The sequence below is a fragment of the Orbicella faveolata genome, unplaced genomic scaffold, assembly GCF_042242905.1.
Source record: "Orbicella faveolata isolate gen_17 unplaced genomic scaffold, um_ofav_v1 contig_1, whole genome shotgun sequence".
Classification (NCBI taxonomy): domain Eukaryota; kingdom Metazoa; phylum Cnidaria; class Anthozoa; order Scleractinia; family Merulinidae; genus Orbicella; species Orbicella faveolata.
The window spans coordinates 37,191,800-37,210,000 of NW_028301536.1; the positions used below are offsets into that span (position 1 = coordinate 37,191,800).

The following is an 18,201-nucleotide window of genomic DNA, read 5'->3' on the forward strand; positions in this document are numbered from 1 at the left end:
CGCTTATATTGAAATCAAAAATTAACTGAGATCAGACCTTAACTACTAACAACATAAATCATTCCATGAGTAAGTTACTCCTTTTTGCTTATTTCTGTATTATGTTGTAGAAAATAGTAACATGATAGAAGTTATACCATCTAATAAGTAAAACTATTCCTTTTAGAGCATACAAGTAGGTACATCTGTGAGGCTGCAGTTGATTCTGAAAAGAATGAAAAACAAAGAGGTGAGACATTTGAAGACTGAGTTAACTTAAGTGTAGTTTTCTGCAGGCTGCATCAAGATAGATAGACAATTTCAAGTACTTTTACCTTGTAACAGTACAGTCTTATTTTGATTATATAGCCTATCAAATGGAATCACTGAAGTTCAAACCATCACCACCCAGTGTGACTCTGTTTATAGCTAGATGTTCAGTAATAACTGGTGATGCCATCAAGGAACTGATAAAATAGGACTACTTATTGTCTGTTTCAGCAGTGCATTAACTGGAATAGCTGTTATTACAGTTGAGCCTGCGCTCAAATATTCATTTGTTTAAAAAGACATGCAAATGATGTGAAAGGGTCAATACAAAGCAGAATTAACCCTTTTGCCTCATTTGTATGTCAAACTGTTGATAACTGTAACAACAGCTAAAAAATTCTTTCATCATGATGTTTTTGTTGTTGTTGTTGTTGTTGTTTTTTAGAAAAAATTGTTTATGTAGACAAGAGAATCACCCTTGGTAAGCTGAAGGAAATTCTCAAGAGTGATGTAGGATGTTCACCCGAATTTTTTAGGGTGAGTAATATTTAATAATTAAAGATGTTCTAATCCCTCTTTAATGTGGCAAGAATATATTTGCTCGGGGATGACTGCTAGAGGTGCATTGTGAAAATTTCAGGACAATAAAGATTTTTATTTTGTCAATCATCAGCAAAGATTTGCCATGTTGCAATTTTTATACCTGGTTGGTTGAAACATTAACATTAGATTATGCATTAAGACTGTATGATTTTTACATGTAGGTTTACAGAGTGTATGGAAACAACCAAGAAATTGAGTACAGCAAATTATCTGACCCTTTAACAAGTTTCAGTGATGACTCCAAGGTGGGTGCGAAGGTTATGCTCGAGACTAGATGAGTATCCTTAACAAAGACAAGCCAAACCTAGACACAACACGCTAACTGTAACTTGTTTTGCATTTCTATACCTTGAAAGTTCTTAAAAGTTCTTGAATTTGAAAATCAAAATTCAAGACCTTTTAAGCCCATGGCCTTATGCATCCCATCCCATGGCACAACGAGGACTGAAAAGTACAATTATTGTGTCCTGGTAGAGTATGAACCCTGTGTATGCTGTACAGTGCAAATAACTACAACAAAGTTTGGTTTCAATAAGGAGGCTTTGTTTAGGTTGCGAAAGTTCTTGACAGTCTTCAACTGGTTATTTCCTTTACACTTGTCAAATAAAAAAAGTACATATTTAGCCAGTTATTATTAGTACAGTCAAACCTCCTGTAACTACTAACAGGAGGTGGTTGCTTCTGAGAGCTTAGATCATCTTGGGTCAAAATTGTGCTCATTAGAATTATGGTAACTGCAGAGACTTACCCCATGTTTTAAATGTTTTATACATGTGAAAAGTTGATTTCGAGAAAAAATCCGGTACTTCCCATCGAGAAATTTCCATCTCTTGTGCTTCCTAGAAATGTGATAATGTTACAACACCATATTATCCAATTTCTGCTCTATTATCTGTTAAGTGGTCGCTTACGGAAGGCTAAAAACAAAAGAAAATTTCAAACTTTTAGCTCTAAAACTGGTTGCAGTCGCTTACGAGAGGTGGTCGCTTACAAAAGTAGAGGTTCCAAATATATGGATTTGACTTGAAAACTTTTGGTATTTTGGAAACCTGGTCACTGAGTAGAGGTTGTCACTTATGAGAGGTGGTCACAACCTGAGGTTCAACTGTATTTGTCTTCAGTAGCTACATTATATTGCCCGTGACATTTCTTTGAAAATATTAGTATATTTATCATTTGTTTGTACAGTTAAACATGATGAAATCTAGTGGTCCATTTTGCCAGACTGCCACTAGCTGGCTCTTTCTTTCGTTCTTGGACATTTGTAGTTCAACTCCTAGACCAGTCATCCAGCTGGCGAGTGAGAATTCTTGACCAGTTAGAAAGGTTTATTTAATATTTGTTTTGCCCATTTGAATGACATGCCAGAAAAGTAGTTGTTCTATTGTAAGAGCAGTTCCTTATGAGCTTAGCATATAATTATTCAAATAATGTTCCTCATTACTGCAGTTGTTGTGAAATGTTGTATTTACACCCTGCCAGGTGAAAGTGAAGTACAGTCGTGCTCTCAAGAAAGGGGAACATCAACTGAAAATATTCTTGCTGAATCGCACTGAAAAGGAGGTGAGGTTTGCTTGAAGATTGATTTCTGTTACTGATGTCTTGTTTTCTTCCCCAGACTTTCTCAAACAGTTGCTCCTCCCAGCTTGATTCACTATAAAGAAAATGATAGCTGCCTCTTGGCTACTGAATTTGAACATATTCTCAAGTTTCACTTGTTTGTTTTATTTTTGCAATTTACAAATATATTTACAAAGAATTAATGTGTAAGGCAAGGAAGCCCAGGGAAGCCAATACGGCTTACATGAAGGACTACCTTAAAGATACCGAAGACTTAGCAAAAGAATAAAAATGCTGTCATCACCACTGGGTTATTATATGGTTAATATACTGTATAGTGAGAGTTTGCAGGAGGGAGAAATGGCAAGACTTTTTTTTACGAATGAAACTCACTTCTTCCAGCCATTCAAGTACTTTTGTGACTGGATTGTGACTGATGGTATGACAGTGAGGCAATGCAAAGAGCTCCTGCAACCAGAAATCTGTCAAAGATGTGGTATTGATGTACCAGTGGAAAAGTATGTTCTATTAAGTAAATATATCTAAGATATAAACTATCAATAGATAAACTGGGGTAAAAGTGAAGAACAGTTCCCAAAAGATATTGTTGTTTATCTGTCGGCCAACTGTTGGGCTTCTGTTGGCTGTAATAATTATTGGCGGAACATTAGGCCCACATTCGGCCCATGCTTTTCGTTATGTTTGGGACTTAAGTGTTGGCTGACTGTCAGCAATGTTCAGTACGTCCAAGAATTAGGGAGAAAATCTGAATCTTCAGTAGGATTTGAACTTGTGACCTTCCAGGTGCTCTATCCACTGAGCTGTGGAGAGACTCTCATTGAGTTAGGCCATTTACTAGGTTAATAAATAATGTGACATCTGTCTTGCATACTGCTATGATCAGCAACGGTATACAATTTTTATGTGTAATAAATCTAATCCCATTGTAACTGGGGACTCAGGTACTTTTTTGTCCCATGATCATGACATAGTGAATCTTTTATCTTTCTTATAAAGCTTAGTATTTGTTTACAATATCACCAATGCAAATGAACAAAAACATTGTCACTTAACCTCCATTCATGTAAAGATATATGTTCATGCCATTCCCCAACACATGATTTTTTAAGATGTTCCACAACATAAATATTCTTCCTCTACTTTATTTATTACTATTGTATTTTTAGTCTGAGAATGCGAAGAAAAAACTGGAAAAATCCTGGAACAGTCTATGTTGACAGTCAGGTGTTTGAGGAGAACATTCAAGTGTATGCAAGCTTTGAAGTGTTTCTGGAAGTACTGGAAGGTTAGTATTCCGATGAGTTAGTAAAACACTTACATTAGCAACACCTTTCATACAGAAGCTCAAATTTATTTGAAAAAGAAATGTAAGGTCACAAAGTGTGATCAGTTCTTTTGGTAATCAAACAAATTCAGGTTCAAAATATCAAAATGTTGCAAGTTGGGAATTTTGGTGGTCAAACCTTATTTTTGATATGTAGTACATTCATACACGTTATTCCAAAATGGCCGCCATTTAAGTATTCTTTTGTTTACTTGCAAATTAGCCCTTTTTACCTCGTTCTTAAACTCGAAATTCAAAAGAATATTTTCCCTTAAACAAGGCAACAAGGGCTCATTTTCAAGTAAACAAAAGAATACTAAAATGGCAGCCATTTTGGAATAAGGTGTATTGCAATCTTAAACTTAAGATACTCGATAATTTGGTTTCATCATTTTCCCCTTTTTTTCACTTTGTTCACGTTCACAAAATGTTCGTTTGTACTGACAGGCCCCGAGAGAATGACCTCAACAGAACAGCTATCAGTCTATGTACGGCAGTGGCACCCTTCAACTTTAACTCTTGACCTTCCAAAAGAGGTTGTTTTGCAGGATAGCGTGGTTGAAGAGTTGAAAGAAGAAGTAAGAATCATACATATCATAGTATCTTTTATTTAGCATATAGACCATTCAATCGCCAAACTGAAAAGTGGAGAGCTAGTGGCTGTCAAGGCATACTTTGTAAGATTCTCTTATCAGACAACAAGAATTTGTTTTTGGAATAGAGTTTCTCTAAATGATCTGTTCAGCTTGCTGCCATGTATGCAGTTATGATGTGTCCCCACCTAATGCTTACTGAGACAAACCTACTCTGTAGTTTTTTGCCAAATTTTATGGCTGCAGTCATCTTTATTTAATCTCAAAACTGTTTTTAAGACAGTATACCTTTAATGTATGACTGTTACTCCTTTTTCCCCTACCCTCCCCTAGGTGATACCATCAGAGACAGGGGGGGCTCCTGAAATAACGAATGTTGAAGATTTCAACTACTTCATACCATAGCCCTAGAGGTTTCATTTCTTCATTAACTTTTCTTCTCTGCTTTGTTGTCATAACTGATGTGGTGTTTCTTGTATTTTTCTTACAGATTAGTAAACTTAGTAGCATTCCAGTTGGAAATTTAGAGTTATGCAAGGTAAATGCTAATTGCTTTAGATGTAAAATTTAGTTTTCTAACAGCATGTAACAACTTAATGAACAAAATGATTTGCCTTTGGTAATACTCAATGTGATAGATAGCCACACTTGCTGTTCTCTGTGCCAAATGTGAAAAGCAAGGCTTGTCTAAAAAAGTTTGTAATTGAATGGATTTGATCAGCAGAAGCAGGGTTTAAATGAGTGGAAAGGGAAAATAGCAGTTGTTGCTCATTAATTAAGACTAATTTACTCAACTCAAACTGCGTATTTACCAGCATGTGATCTCTCTGTAGGGCCGTGGACAGTTTCCCTGTGAAGTGCCAATTCTGGAAATTCATGATGAATATGATTGGTCAAGTGACATGACCTCCCTTGGAGCAAGTCCTTTGCTAATTAATGATGATGGAGCAGTGGTATTTTATAGGTAAGGGTAAAAAAAATGCAACGTTACCTCATGGTTTGCTTGTCTTTTGAACAGGTTCGGATGAATGTGTGGCATCAGAGGTGTCTTTTTTACTATAAAAATGTCTAATATGAGTATTCCAATAAAATGATTAACATAATTTTCAATTGACTTTCATCACTCCAGATTAGTTTAAATTATGGTAGTCAAACTAAATTTTGAACATTGAGTTGAGGTTAATGTAATGTAATAACTGTAATAATTATTATACATGTGAAGCGGAATTAATCAACATGACACGAGCGTGGGACAAAGAAAAATTCTGAGTCCCCGACAGGAATCGAACCCATGACCTCCCGAACACCGGGCGGGCGCTCTATCCACTGAGTTACAAGAACTCATGGAGAGCAAGGTCATTTAACTGAGTTCATATATGATAGGTGTCCTGCATACTGCTAGGATCAACGCTATCGAATTCATCGTGAGTAGTGATAAGTTAATAAAGATGGTGAATTTTAAGCTCAGTAATGAAATGTGAAGCGGAATTAATCAACATGACACGAGCGTGGGACAAAGAAAAATTCTGAGTCCCCAACAGGAATCGAACCCATGACCTCCCGAACACTGGGCAGGCGCTCTATCCACTGAGCTATGAGAGCTCATGGAGAGCAAGGTCATTTAACTGAGTTCATATATGATAGGTGTCCTGCATACTGCTCGTGTCATGTTGATTAATTCCGCTTCACATTTCATTACCGAGCTTAAAATTCACCGTCGTTATTAACTTATCACTACTCACGATGAATTCGATAGCGTTGATCCTAGCAGTATGCAGGACACCTATCATATATGAACTCGGTTAAATGACCTTGCTCTCCATGAGTTCTCGTAGCTCAGTGGATAGAGCGCCCGCCCGGTGTTCGGGAGGTCATGGGTTCAATTCCTGTCAGGGACTCAGAATTTTCCTTTGTCCCACGCTCGTGTCATGTTGATTAATTCTGCTTCACATTTCATTACCGAGCTTAAAATTCACCATCTTTATTAACTTATCAATTATTTTACATGTAGCCTACATAGCTGGTTACATTCAGAGCTCAAGTAAACTTGCAAGAAATTCCAATCACGTCCATATTTTAGTTGTCTGTCCTACCTATACATCAATTTGTGAATCTGAACCTCTGTAACCAGTGCTGCCAGGACTGCAGCTGTGTTAAATGATTTATAGGACTATAGGATTTATAGGATTCATTAATAAATGTTTAACTAAACTGTGGAGGTTATGGCAAGAACTTATTGTTTAAATTATGCACAAAAATTTAATTTTAACCACTCTAGATTAATAAAGTTGTTTATAGCAGAAGGCTTCAGCCATTTTGAGTGTAATTCATTTATTATAAATAAACTCATTCCAACAAAAAATTCTAAGGTAACTTTGTAAAGTATTGTATGTGTTAAATGTGAATTTATTAAATGTGGAATCATTAATTGTATTTTACTATTCATAATTTTAAATGTAACAGTGCCTTGATATTTGGTGATAATCATTAATTTTAGTATGACAGTAGCGATTTTTTTTATTCAGAGATAAAACAGAGGAACTCATGGAAATAACAGAAGAGAAGAAACAAGAAATCTTGAAAAAGGAAAATGCCAAGTAAGCTATGTCAGTGTTCATTGTTAATTACATCATGTAATTAAATAGCAAGGCTGAAATATGTTAGACCTGTTTGGCCAACATGTAACATTGACTGCCATTTGATATCAAATTATTAGTTATGAAAGCGGAGATGATTGAAACCACAGTTGGCTAACTTTAATCCAGGTTTCAAGTAGTGAGAATTCTCTCACTGATACCATCTTAACATCACATTGCTAAGGAGATGGAAGTGGTTTTCAATTAATCTTTGAATAACTGGAGCCTGAGAATCAGATGGTTGAAAATGCTTGTTTATTTTCACTTACGGCTGTGTATTACTTTGACACAGAAGCAGCAGTTCAAGTGCAAGAGTGGGCAGGTTTTCATACAAAGAAAGAGCACTGAAAATATACACGGATGACAACAGACCAAACAACTGAAAAGAGCAAGATACAGCGTACAAATGAATAATCATGAAGCATGGTTAAAACAGCTCTGAAAATATATAAAAATGTACAAGGATGACAACAGACCAAACATTGGAATCAAACAACAGACTCATGATTAAAACAGCAGTCTCAGAATTAACACTTAAACCAACTTGAGAATGCCCAGAACATGTTGCAATTTCCACCAATTTCGTGGAATGTAATTTCATAGAAGATAGAAAATCTGATAAGACTACATTGAATTTCAAGAACAGTCAGCTGGAAAAGCGTCAGGAGGACAAGGTGAACTTGAAAACAAACTTGCTGCAGGTCTCAATGAGTCCTTGAAATGTTGTACTGCGAAGTCTCTATCTACACAAAAATGTTTTCTGGACCATTGACTTCTTTAGATCCAATTTGTCTTTGCATTTTTATAATTCAATTTTGATATTCATAAGCATTAAGAGTGAGGCTCTTCCTTGTGAAATCACTATCTCGCATTCACCTGGCACTGATTGAAATAGTTTTCCACGTGTAGTGTAAGAGGAAGACGAGAAATGAAGAATGATGTCAGAAATTTCAGATGACTGCATCACATGTAACAGTACAGGTAGAATGACTATGAACAGTCATGTTCTCCTTGTGCAGTGGAGAACTAGTGAGGCTCAGCATAGCATTTATGAAAAACAGCAAAAATTACCTCTTATTTTGTGTTCTTTTCTTCAAATCCCTAAATGTTGTTACACTCCTGTGCCAACAGGCTGAAGACAGATGGCAAAAGTTTCATTTTTGCTGTTTGCTGTAAATTTAAAATTAAACTCCCTGAATGGGAGTTGAAGTAAAGCAACATCCTATACCAAGCAAGATCTAATCAGGAAAACAGAGAATCTGCTCACAATCTACATAATGTTCAGTGTCATTAATAACAAGATCACCTTGTATCGTGAGCTTGTTTTGCTGAAATTAACATTTCAGTAATTATTGACGACAGTGTGACTATGGGCAAAAGACACGGCTGAACACCTTTCTCGAGGCATAGTATTCAGGTGTCGTGCAGCCTTTTGTCGTGGAAGTGGGCTGTTGAATAACATTTTCCTGAATTAGTGAATTTGAATAGGAGACCCCCTAACTTCAGCTATTGTCTGAGAGAATTCTCAGTTATAAATTCAAGGATGTTTTGATAGAAGTGAAGTGTTGTGTAACTCAATATAACAGCTAGACTGGTTTGTTAGTGTAGAGTTAGTAGTTTTTGAATCTCTTCCTAAGTCTGTGAAAGCAGTATGTTTTATTTTTACTGTTGTTTTATTCCTTGCTGTTGTAGAAGTGCAGGCAAATAATGCTGCTGTAAAGGCCTTACTTAAAAAAAATTCTTGAAGTGCTTGTTTTCAAAGAAGGCGTTTCTCCTTCATGAAGAACGTTTTCATCTGGTTTCCAAGCTGTGCTTGAGACCTTTCTCGTTTCAAGACAATCATTTGAAGTATTTCTCTCAAAATAAGGTTAGACAGGCTCATTCAATAACTTGAAGATATTTGTATGACATTTCTTGTTTGTTACTTATAGTAAGTGGTGATAGTTCACTGTAAGTTTTGTATATAATAATATTGTGGTCTCTTACAGATAGGAACTGCATACTATAGCTTTAGTGTTCAGGGTCATGTCACCTTAATTCAATACTTCTTAGTCATAATTCAACCTTTTGTACCATGCAATAGAAACAAACAACCAATCAGAAGCCAGGAGAGCTGTTGTATATTTGATGGTATTATATCCAACTGTGCCATCATGCTCCGTGCGTGTATGGCACATTGATTGTGCTGGCCACTGTATTTTCTATGGCATGGTGTAAATTAGTTATGCTCTCATGGTATACCATGGAATATCGTAGTTGTCACTTGTATTTTCTCGGTGTACTCACTCACCTAAAGGCTCATAAATACACTGAGAAAATTCAAGTGTCTTGTGAGCTATTCCATGGTGCACCATTCAACGGTTGCATAACAAGTATGAATAGTTCCTGTGTGGCTTTTTGCCCAAGCCTTAACTGCAATTCCATTTTGGTGACCTCATTGAGATGGACAGCTGCATCACAATCCAAAATGGATTTACAGTGATGAAATAAAGAGTCCTATAGTGTATGAATTGTGCAAACTTTAACTGACACTTTTGTACTTGATAGTAAAATGTGTCCAGCTTTTCAAATACACTGTGCTAATTATTTCGATAATTATGTCAAGCTGGAAAAACAAGACTGTAAAACCTCAAAAAAATAAATTTCTTTCTGTAAATACCCTGCAGGATGTATTTGTGTTGTTTCGTTCTACTAGCCTGCATAGCTGGCAGTTTTGTTGAGTTTTGATGGAAAGAGACAGAAACAAGTGGTGGATCCACAAGAACAAATGACAGACCTGTGTGGGGAGGAGTGAGAGGAAAAACTCCCTCCTCCCCATTCCTCTTGAGGCTTCTTGCACCACTTATTTGTCTCTCACACCAGCAAAATTCCAAGAAAAACCCACTAGCTATGCAAGCTATTCTTCTACAGCATTTCACAAAATATTAAATAAATCCTTCTTAGCCAGCGATTGACCTGTTTTTGTAATCTCAATATGATCCAAGTTGGCATTTGCAAATAATTTATATTAAATCAGAAATTTTGTTACCAGTTTCTGTAATCAATCGTAAACAAACAGTGGTGTTACAGAAAAGGTAGCATTGAGAAAAACTGTCTCAAGACGGAACCTTTTGGAAATTAAACTTAAGGGAAATGATCAAATAACCCTTGACCTGGTAGATGTTGGGCAAGAAAGTTGTACTTGCACATAATAAATACTTCAAAATAAATTTTGTTAACCCTTTCACTACTGAATTGAAGTGGCCAAAAGCAGCAACCAGAAATAACACAACCAAAAGAAGCCTTGATAATGACTATGTTTGTCTGTTTGTCCTGGTCTGTCCCAAAAAATTTCACAAATGCTGTAAATCAACAACAAATCCTTAAAAATTTTATAAAAGTTATGACATTTTTTTGTTAAGAGAGTTAAAATAGCAACCCAACTTTGCTGGGCCTCTTTAAGGAATGTAGCTTCTATTTACCACACAAATAAGAGCACTGATCAAAGGCAAAAAGACTTGTGGAAATTATTTGTATTTTTGTCCCACCAAGAAAATACTATGTTTACTTGATTTGTGAAATATTTAAAAGTAAACTAAGTCCGACATGCTTAGATTTGAGGTAAAGAACCAGAACAGACTCTTGTTTTAAGTTAAATTACGTCACCTATTGCCCTGATCTTCACACCTGTAACAAATATCAACTAAAGGCAATTTCATCCATAACACAAGAAGATGCAGCCACAAAAGGTGTTCCAGGTTCCAAACCTTGAGTTGTCAGACATGGGCTATATCAAACAGATGCAGTTGCTGAAATAAGCATGGGAAAATGGATGGATATTTGCAACTCTCACAGGACATTTCTTCAGTGCCATGAAACAGGTGGAAATCTGTTCAGGAGCAGAGGCCGAAACTAAGAATACATCAGAAAGTCGTTAAAAAGCATTAAGGCACCATCAAATGGTACTGGGTAATGCACAAAAATTGTCTTTGTGGTTAAATCGTTAAAAGTGGAAGTGTCGTAAGGTTTTATGAGGCAGTGGCTCTCCTTTCTTTCTTGAGAAGCTTTCCCAGCTACATGAAGTATCTTAAAACTAATTCAATTATTATTATTCTAGCCAACTTTTCACCAGAGTTTCCTAACCATGCGTAATTGCTAGCCCATTGTCAAAATGACAGATTAGGCTGTGACACCACCCTGCTCACAACACTTTCACTTTTACTTCAACACGATGTCAATCCTTCAAAAATAAATAAAACATTATTCACAACTGGCCACTTGGGAATTGTTGTAAAAATATGTCATTGTGGTGTTTCTGGAAAAGTTTCAGACGTTCCTCCTTTTCTCTAAGATTCATCTGCCGGTTGTCAATGATATAGCTCATAAGCTTGTTCAAGGAAAGACTTGTTGTCAATGTGGTTTGGTTTCTGTACTCTGCAACCGACACTTGTTGACAAACTGTGGATGGCAGGGGTGGGCACATTCCTTTCTGTGCGTATGACATGTGTCTCCTGAAATCCTCTTTGAGGTGAGCTGGCACAATAAACATCTGCTGTTGATTCCTCACCATGAATGAAACCAATTTTTCACCAGAACCCTTGGAGAGAAAGAAATACAATAGGGTGGCCAGTCCAATATAAGACTCAGTGGTCAACAGAATGTCTCAAAACTCACTGTCTTATTCATTAAAAACAGTTAAACCAACCTGAAAAAGGTCTTGTCTTTGCCCCTAGTACATGTAAGTTTTTGCAATTCATAAAAATTATTTAATTATTAACACTGTAAGTTACAGTGTATATGGAAATTGAAATTGGGATGCACAGTCATCTAATGCCTACAAATGTAGTGCATTAGAGGTCTGTTTTCAAACCCTGGATGGGGTAATTTTGTCATGTTAAGCAAGAAAAAAAGCCTCTTCACCCAGGTGTATATTTCCAACTCCTACTTAAATAGGCCTAGTGAATGAGTACACCCACCTTACATTTGACGTCTCTTGGTAAGATAGCACCCATAAACCTCTTGATGATGAACCTGCCACTGTTTGCACCTACAGACTGCCCCAGGAAGTTCAACAATTTTCTCAGGTGTTTTCTTTGACTTGTTTGCAGCATCAAGATCAACATTGGCAGAAGTGTAACAGCCTTTGTCCAATCATTAGCCAAAGCACACAGAACACCATCTACCAAGTCTGTTAGGTTTGAAGGAATCAGGGAATCAACTAGGGAACCATAATACTGTAACAAAATCTGTTGAATTCCTGCCTCCTTGGCATTCATCAGATTTGAATAGCCCACATTGCCTCGCTGCGGCAGAGGGAAGTCTCTCTGTAACTGAATACATTCCATCCCTAGTGTCACCCAAACATTGTTCCACTCCGAGTTGTCTGCAGTTTCTTTATTGCAGCCAATATGTTGTGAATACTGAACGCATGGTTCCGGAACACTGTTTGAAATTACTATCACTTCTTCCCTATCATCTGTAAATGCTTGAGTTAATATGTCCTCAAGAAAGGGCACATCTGTAAGTTGAAGGAGTCGAGATAGAGCCACTTCAAACCAGACCTTGCTGATGAAATCTCCTTGATAAGTTGAGCTGGATGTTGTTGCCAGCTTATTCTTTCTGTGTGAAAACAGAGAAGCAACCAGTAACCTCCATACACTTTCAGGGGTACTATTATGAAACATGATTTCTAAAAGAAAAAGGGGTGTCCACTCACGACAGGAGACACAGCATGTGTGTGTCCACCTACTGATCGGGAGTGTCAGTACTTAACAAGGCGTCTGTTTGCAGAGGTTCAACTTTACTGTTATTGTATATTCAAAGCATAAAGACCACATTTATAATCATGAGTTGCATTTAGTCTAAATTAATTTTGGATGACCACAAGGAAATTAGTCACAGGACTTCTCACAGTAAAAAGGAATGCTTGTGTGATGCATGTTGACAGTCAGAGACAAATTACCACCCCACCCCCACCCCTTTTCCCCCCTTCTCCTGTTGCTTCTTCAAATTTGTTGACATTATTGAACGAAACCTGAAAAAACACGCTTACAAGTATCTGACAGCTTCTATCAGGTCCCTTTATAAATAAAGCTTATTGCGACTTAAACATTTTTAAAATAGCCACGTACCTTAAGCCAAGTCCTGCATCTAAACTTAGTCGTCGTCGCTTCTTTGGTATTTCTTCTTTCCTCGTAAGCTTATTTACAGAAACAACCTCTGGAGATTCTGTTGGCATGAGCAAATCGGCGAATCGCTTTTGTGCCCTTGGTGTAAAACTTATCGACCTTCTTCTGGCTGCTTTTTTCTCCTTTTGAACAACAAGACTTCTCCTTCTACTCGCTTTTCTTTCAACTTGAACCGGTGAAGTAATCGCACGTTCCACTGTGCCGTTTCCGGACGAAAATCTGTATAATCTGTTGTTATCCTCGAAACTGTCTTTTTTGCTGTTCTCCACGGTCACGCACTCAATGACTCTTTTCTCCAACAAAATCTGACACAGAGATCGAACCTGACTACGAGTAGCATCTTTGGACAAATGAGGATTACTCAGGACGTAAGCATGGAGAACTTCAACAAAATCTCCACCGCGAAAACAATTCTCGTAGTACTGAAATTTCCATCGCCTTCGACGTTGTTCGACCTTCGTTTGAAGATGTTCGATTAGCTCGTTCCAGATTTTCGTCGCCTTGAATGGTGCACGATCTACGACATCGTCATTACCTCCGTAGTTACAGTTTTTGTTCTCAGTCATAATATATGTGACATTTCAGACCTCATAGGGATCTTCAGATCTAGCCAAATATTTGCCGCGGGCAAAAACTATTTGAATCAACCGCCAAGCGAAGCGAACTCTTAAATCTGCATATGGACGAGAATTACCGGAACCGAGTAAAACTTTCCATTTCCAGTCTTTCTTCGGGGCCGAGGGAGATCAATAGCCCTTTTCACGATTAATTTTTCTCATTTGCATTACAATGTAATCCAACGTGGATGCGAGGCAATTTCGAGGCAATTTCGGGCTAAAACTACGAAATAGCCCGAAATTGCCTCACATACATGCTAGATTTTATTGTAATGTAAATGAGTAAACGGTAACCATGAAAAGGGCTATTATGTTATTAAATTGTAAGCACTTGATCTCTTTCAGTTGATACCAAATTTATTCAAGCTTCATTCCAACAATTTTCTTTTTTGATGGTGGTAGGGGAGGGAGGGAAGGGGGCAATCAAAAGAGTTGCAAGTGTGGAGGGTCATGGGGGTGCAACTACACCTTTGAGTTGTCTTGGGTATTAGTGCAAGAAAAACTTGTTCCTGCTTATGATTTAACAGAGGTAACAGAAAAATTATTCCTGTAGAAACATTTGGATAATTTGCTTGTTGTGGGAGAGACAGGGGTGTGAACTAAGGAGTGAGAAGCAAGAACCACATGTTTCTGCTGGAAAAATGGAGACTGAATTTTTATTGGATGATCTGGTGTTGTGTAGACTTAGCTCCCGAAAAGTACACCTTTCTACTTCAGCTTAGACACTTGTATGTGTCCCATCTTGGAAAACAGGTTAAATTTCAGAGGTGTCCGAGTTTTCCTGTTTCATTCTCAGTCTAGTCAATTCTCTTTTTCTCTCACTTCCTCGTCTACGTTTTCGTCTATTTCTTTCAGTTTTAACTGTCTGTCTTAACTGAAACACATCTAATGTTGACTTCAAAGGTGGTGAAAGGGCCATACCAATTACTTCAGCTGTCCTAGTTTAGAGAAGAAAAAAGAAAAAAAAGAAGCTTTTATCAATCCAAATGCATTTAGTTTCTTCACAGAGCACAAGAGACAAAATATATTTATTTAGGACTCAGATGCAAATATTTAAAACTTAAAGACATTCAACATTATTTGTCAGGTTGATATCATTGATAAACAATGGATTTACCTTTTCATTTCCTCATAGACCCTCAGTGAAGCCCACGCATCTGTAGCAGCATACAAAATTTGTTTCTCAGTCAAATCTTTTGACCAGTCTGATTGTTGAAGAAGTTTGGAAAGTCGTTCATGAAGAAAAATAGCACACATTGCTCTGAGGTTCAATGGATCACAGTTCATTTCTTTTGCCCAAGTAAGGGTATCTACAAAGTTATTTGTACACTCTCCATAATTCTTCTGGAGAAGGACAACATCTTGAGCAAGGTCATGGCCCACCTGTACCAAGAAAAGCACAAAAAATGTATTAATTGAACATTGTCTTCACTGAAATAAACAGATCCTGTCTTCTTCCTCTGCTGCACCTCCAAAATTGGGAACTTATGGAAGAGAGATATGTTGGAAATACCTTTATGTCGAATTAGGTTAAGGTCTGCAAATTTCCTGATTTCATCTGTTCCCCCCACTCCCTTTTGAGCACCCTTGAATCTACCATTGAGATCCTGTTAGGAGGGAAAGAAGGGGGGCAGGGGGATTATGTCATCCATCTGAATTTCAAACCTTTCATGTTCTTGAGTCACTTTCAGAATTTCACCACAAGTTGTGCCATTTGACGCCATTGATGTCGCTATTTTAAAGCTGTGTCACATGGTAAAATCTTATCTTCAAAGGTCCAATTGGTCTTTCACAGACGTGGTAGAGGGGAGAGGAATAGGTCATTCTTATCAGCACCCCTCCTTCCCCTATTGAGGTACTAGGAAATCAAAGGGGGGGGAGTCTTTAAAAGCCATTTCTGAAGGGATAACTACATAGGTGCCTTTGATCTTTTAATAAAATTTGTGTTTTAATAACTGTGTCAGCGCTTTGATGTTCCTTTCTTGGGGGGGCAAGAAGTTTACTTTTATGAGGGGGTGAAATTCAAAGTACCTTAATAGCGGAGGTGTAGACATTAAATGGAATGGCCCAATGCCAGTCATGAGTTAATTTTAATTTTAATATTTTTAAAATACCGTAATAGCCCATGTATAAGAACCTGAATTTCTCAATTTAGCCTAAATAGTTTCTTATATAAGTGGTACTTAAAGCAAATCTAGGCTACCAAGGTTCTTAAAATAGGTTCTTATATTTTCATATGAATTTCATCTGAATATACTATACAGTGTGGGGCCCAGTTCTCGGCCAGGCCCAGTTCTCAGCCACTTTTTGTTCAGCGTTTATTTTTCGCACCACAAATTAATCTGAATAAAAAGCAATTGTTTCCAAAGGTAGCTTGATTCCTTGTCTTCCGTTCTGTCAAGTTTTGTTTCGTCCTGCCGAGTTTTTCTGTGAGCACGTCGAGGTGACACGAAGGTAGGTGAATTTGGTTTCCCCAAAAACATGTTTGTTTACAGCTACTCGAATTACATGGTTGAATACAAGTTTATATTTTGTCCGTCTAGAAAGCCCAAATGAGCCAATTCTTGGCATAAAGGACGTAGAGTGATAAAACTATCTGTTAAACATAAAGTTTTCCTGGCCTGTTTAATTCTTTGACCTAAATTGACTCCTCAATATTTCCTTAGTACTTTTGCGTATTTGCCTATTCTCGGCCACCCTGCTCGCCTTCAACACTAAAAGCACTCATAGTTTTGTGTGGAGTATTTGTGTCAAGTTAGTTGTAAAAATAAAGCTGTAATGGGGTGGCATGTTGAAAACTATGAGCTCTGACTTAACCCCGTTTTAAATACCCAACTCTTTTTTAGCCTCGCATGACTGCACTTAAGAGAAAAACTAGGTGTGCAAAAAACTTCCATTTCTAACATGAAACAAAGCTCTTTAAGGATAATTTGTGATCAAAATATCAAAACACAAGCGTTATACATGATTTAACAACAAAAAATGGTAATAAAGCGTTGTTTATTCTGAGGAATCGTGCCCACTCTTTTGTGGCCGAGAACTGGACCCGCTGGCTGATGTTCTGGGCCCACGCACGAAGCCTCCATTTTCGTTATTACTCAGGAGAAAAGAGCGTTGAGCAGTCGATAGCTCTACATATGTAAACTGAATGCTGAAGCTGGTTGTGCGTGAAATTTTAAGTCCTTACGGCTATTCCAAGGTAAGAAATGCAAGTTTACGTTTTTTGTGGCCGAGAACTGGGCCCCATACTGTACATATTATAAATATCATATCATAATACAGTATAAATTATTTATTAACCGCGCGGCCATGGGCCGAGCGCGGTTCTAGGTTTACCCGTGGTTTATTTTTTTTTGTTGTTGTTGTCAGTGACCAGACGTAGACCTCCGCTCGGCCAAACTTTGAGTCACGCAACGTGTGATGTTTTTCCCCCAGAAGCTGTTAAAACATAAATACACGGACAATTTTACGGATATTCTCTTCTTTTTTGTGGGTAAAATATATTTTCTTTTCGTTTTATCAAAGCGTTGGATTTAAAGGGAATAATAAATACGCTGAAAAAAGGTATTACGTCAGCCATGGAATGCGCTGACGTTACAGCTTTCACTTTCCGCTACGTGACAAATAAGATCGTGTTTACTTTGCAAGTTTATTTCGGCAGAAGCGACGGTCATTAATTTATTTGTAACTTTGCGAGTATTTCTTGTGGTTTTAGGCAAATGAAGTAAATCCTTTGACTGTTTCATCGCAGCGAGTTCATAGATCGGAAGCAAAATTAAATATTTGCAAGCCAAGCAAAGAACATGTCAGAACGTGCAAAGATTACGTCATTGATAGGGAAATAACCACCGTACTAAAGATAGCCGTAGATAACGCAATTCTTGAATTATGTGACTCGTGTGACTTCTTTGCTAACCCTTAACTCAAGGGAAAAAAACAATTAAATTTAATCGTGACTTTAAAGAAAGAAAGCGGTTTGTAATAGTGTTCGTATCTTCATGCCCATACATATCCCGAAGAAAGTTCCAGATTAAGACTATTACGTCATCGGAGATGTCACAACGGCTACGACTGATGGTGCGATAATAGAGTTCGTGTTGATCAAGTGCTGTGATGTCTACAGTAATCAATGAATCATCAAAGATTGCTTTGGAATATGCACTGCGTTGCGACTGTAGTACTAAGAAAACAGTTAAATTTTAAAAGCGCGGTTATAAGATCTAACAGATCTTCTTGTTTGTACCATAGAATGGCAAACACAATAGACATACAACATGGTACTCAAGCTTGAAAGAAAAAAAAGTCATGTCAAGTTACTTTCAAATAGATGATGATCTTAGTTCAGCAGTTTCTACATATACACTTTTACAGCAACCCCAATGATAAGAAACTAACTTAGAATTTTAGCCTTAAGGTGGCAAAACACAGTTT

The 18,201-nt window shown here is 37.3% G+C and overlaps 3 protein-coding genes across 3 annotated transcripts in view; 1 reads left to right on the forward strand and 2 right to left on the reverse strand.

Moving 5' to 3' along the window:
* LOC110044962 (ubiquitin carboxyl-terminal hydrolase 47-like) overlaps positions 1–9,651 on the forward strand; it is a 27,619-nt gene extending 17,968 nt beyond the window's left edge. The window contains exons 24-34 of the mRNA XM_089274897.1: positions 167–229; positions 695–786; positions 1,014–1,097; positions 2,335–2,415; positions 2,815–2,930; positions 3,600–3,718; positions 4,205–4,335; positions 4,841–4,888; positions 5,184–5,314; positions 6,876–6,947; positions 7,279–9,651. Coding sequence (XP_089131023.1) covers positions 167–229; positions 695–786; positions 1,014–1,097; positions 2,335–2,415; positions 2,815–2,930; positions 3,600–3,718; positions 4,205–4,335; positions 4,841–4,888; positions 5,184–5,314; positions 6,876–6,947; positions 7,279–7,369 — 1,028 coding nt within the window. The 3' untranslated portion in view covers positions 7,370–9,651. The remainder of the gene's footprint in view (positions 1–166; positions 230–694; positions 787–1,013; positions 1,098–2,334; positions 2,416–2,814; positions 2,931–3,599; positions 3,719–4,204; positions 4,336–4,840; positions 4,889–5,183; positions 5,315–6,875; positions 6,948–7,278) is intronic.
* LOC110044960 (DEP domain-containing protein 7-like) lies at positions 6,874–13,955 on the reverse strand. The gene is made up of 3 exons (XM_089274906.1): positions 13,097–13,955; positions 11,942–12,584; positions 6,874–11,562 (listed from the first exon to the last, which is right to left on the reverse strand). Exons 1-3 carry the CDS (start codon positions 13,717–13,719, stop codon positions 11,230–11,232), a joined length of 1,599 nt encoding a protein of 532 aa, XP_089131032.1. The 5' UTR covers positions 13,720–13,955; the 3' UTR covers positions 6,874–11,229.
* Positions 13,956–14,397: 442 nt separating this feature from the next.
* Positions 14,398–18,201, reverse strand: part of LOC110044996 (exonuclease 3'-5' domain-containing protein 2-like) — a 5,270-nt gene continuing 1,466 nt past the window's right edge. The window contains exons 2-3 of the mRNA XM_089274916.1: positions 14,888–15,153; positions 14,398–14,708 (exon numbers count right to left, since the gene is read on the reverse strand). Of these exons, the coding sequence (XP_089131042.1) occupies positions 14,525–14,708; positions 14,888–15,153 (450 nt within the window). The 3' untranslated portion in view covers positions 14,398–14,524. The remainder of the gene's footprint in view (positions 14,709–14,887; positions 15,154–18,201) is intronic.

Excerpts from the sequence above, each read along its gene's own strand:
- LOC110044960 (XM_089274906.1), bottom strand. The coding sequence starts at position 13,719 with ATGACTGAGAACAAAAACTGTAACTACGGAGGTAATGACGATGTCGTA. Across the intron at positions 12,585-13,096 it reads GATGCAGGACTTGGCTTAAG|AAAGAATAAGCTGGCAACAA; the intron begins GTACGTGGCTAT and ends GTTTTCACACAG. Across the intron at positions 11,563-11,941 it reads CAAGAGACGTCAAATGTAAG|GGTTCTGGTGAAAAATTGGT; the intron begins GTGGGTGTACTC and ends TTTCTCTCCAAG.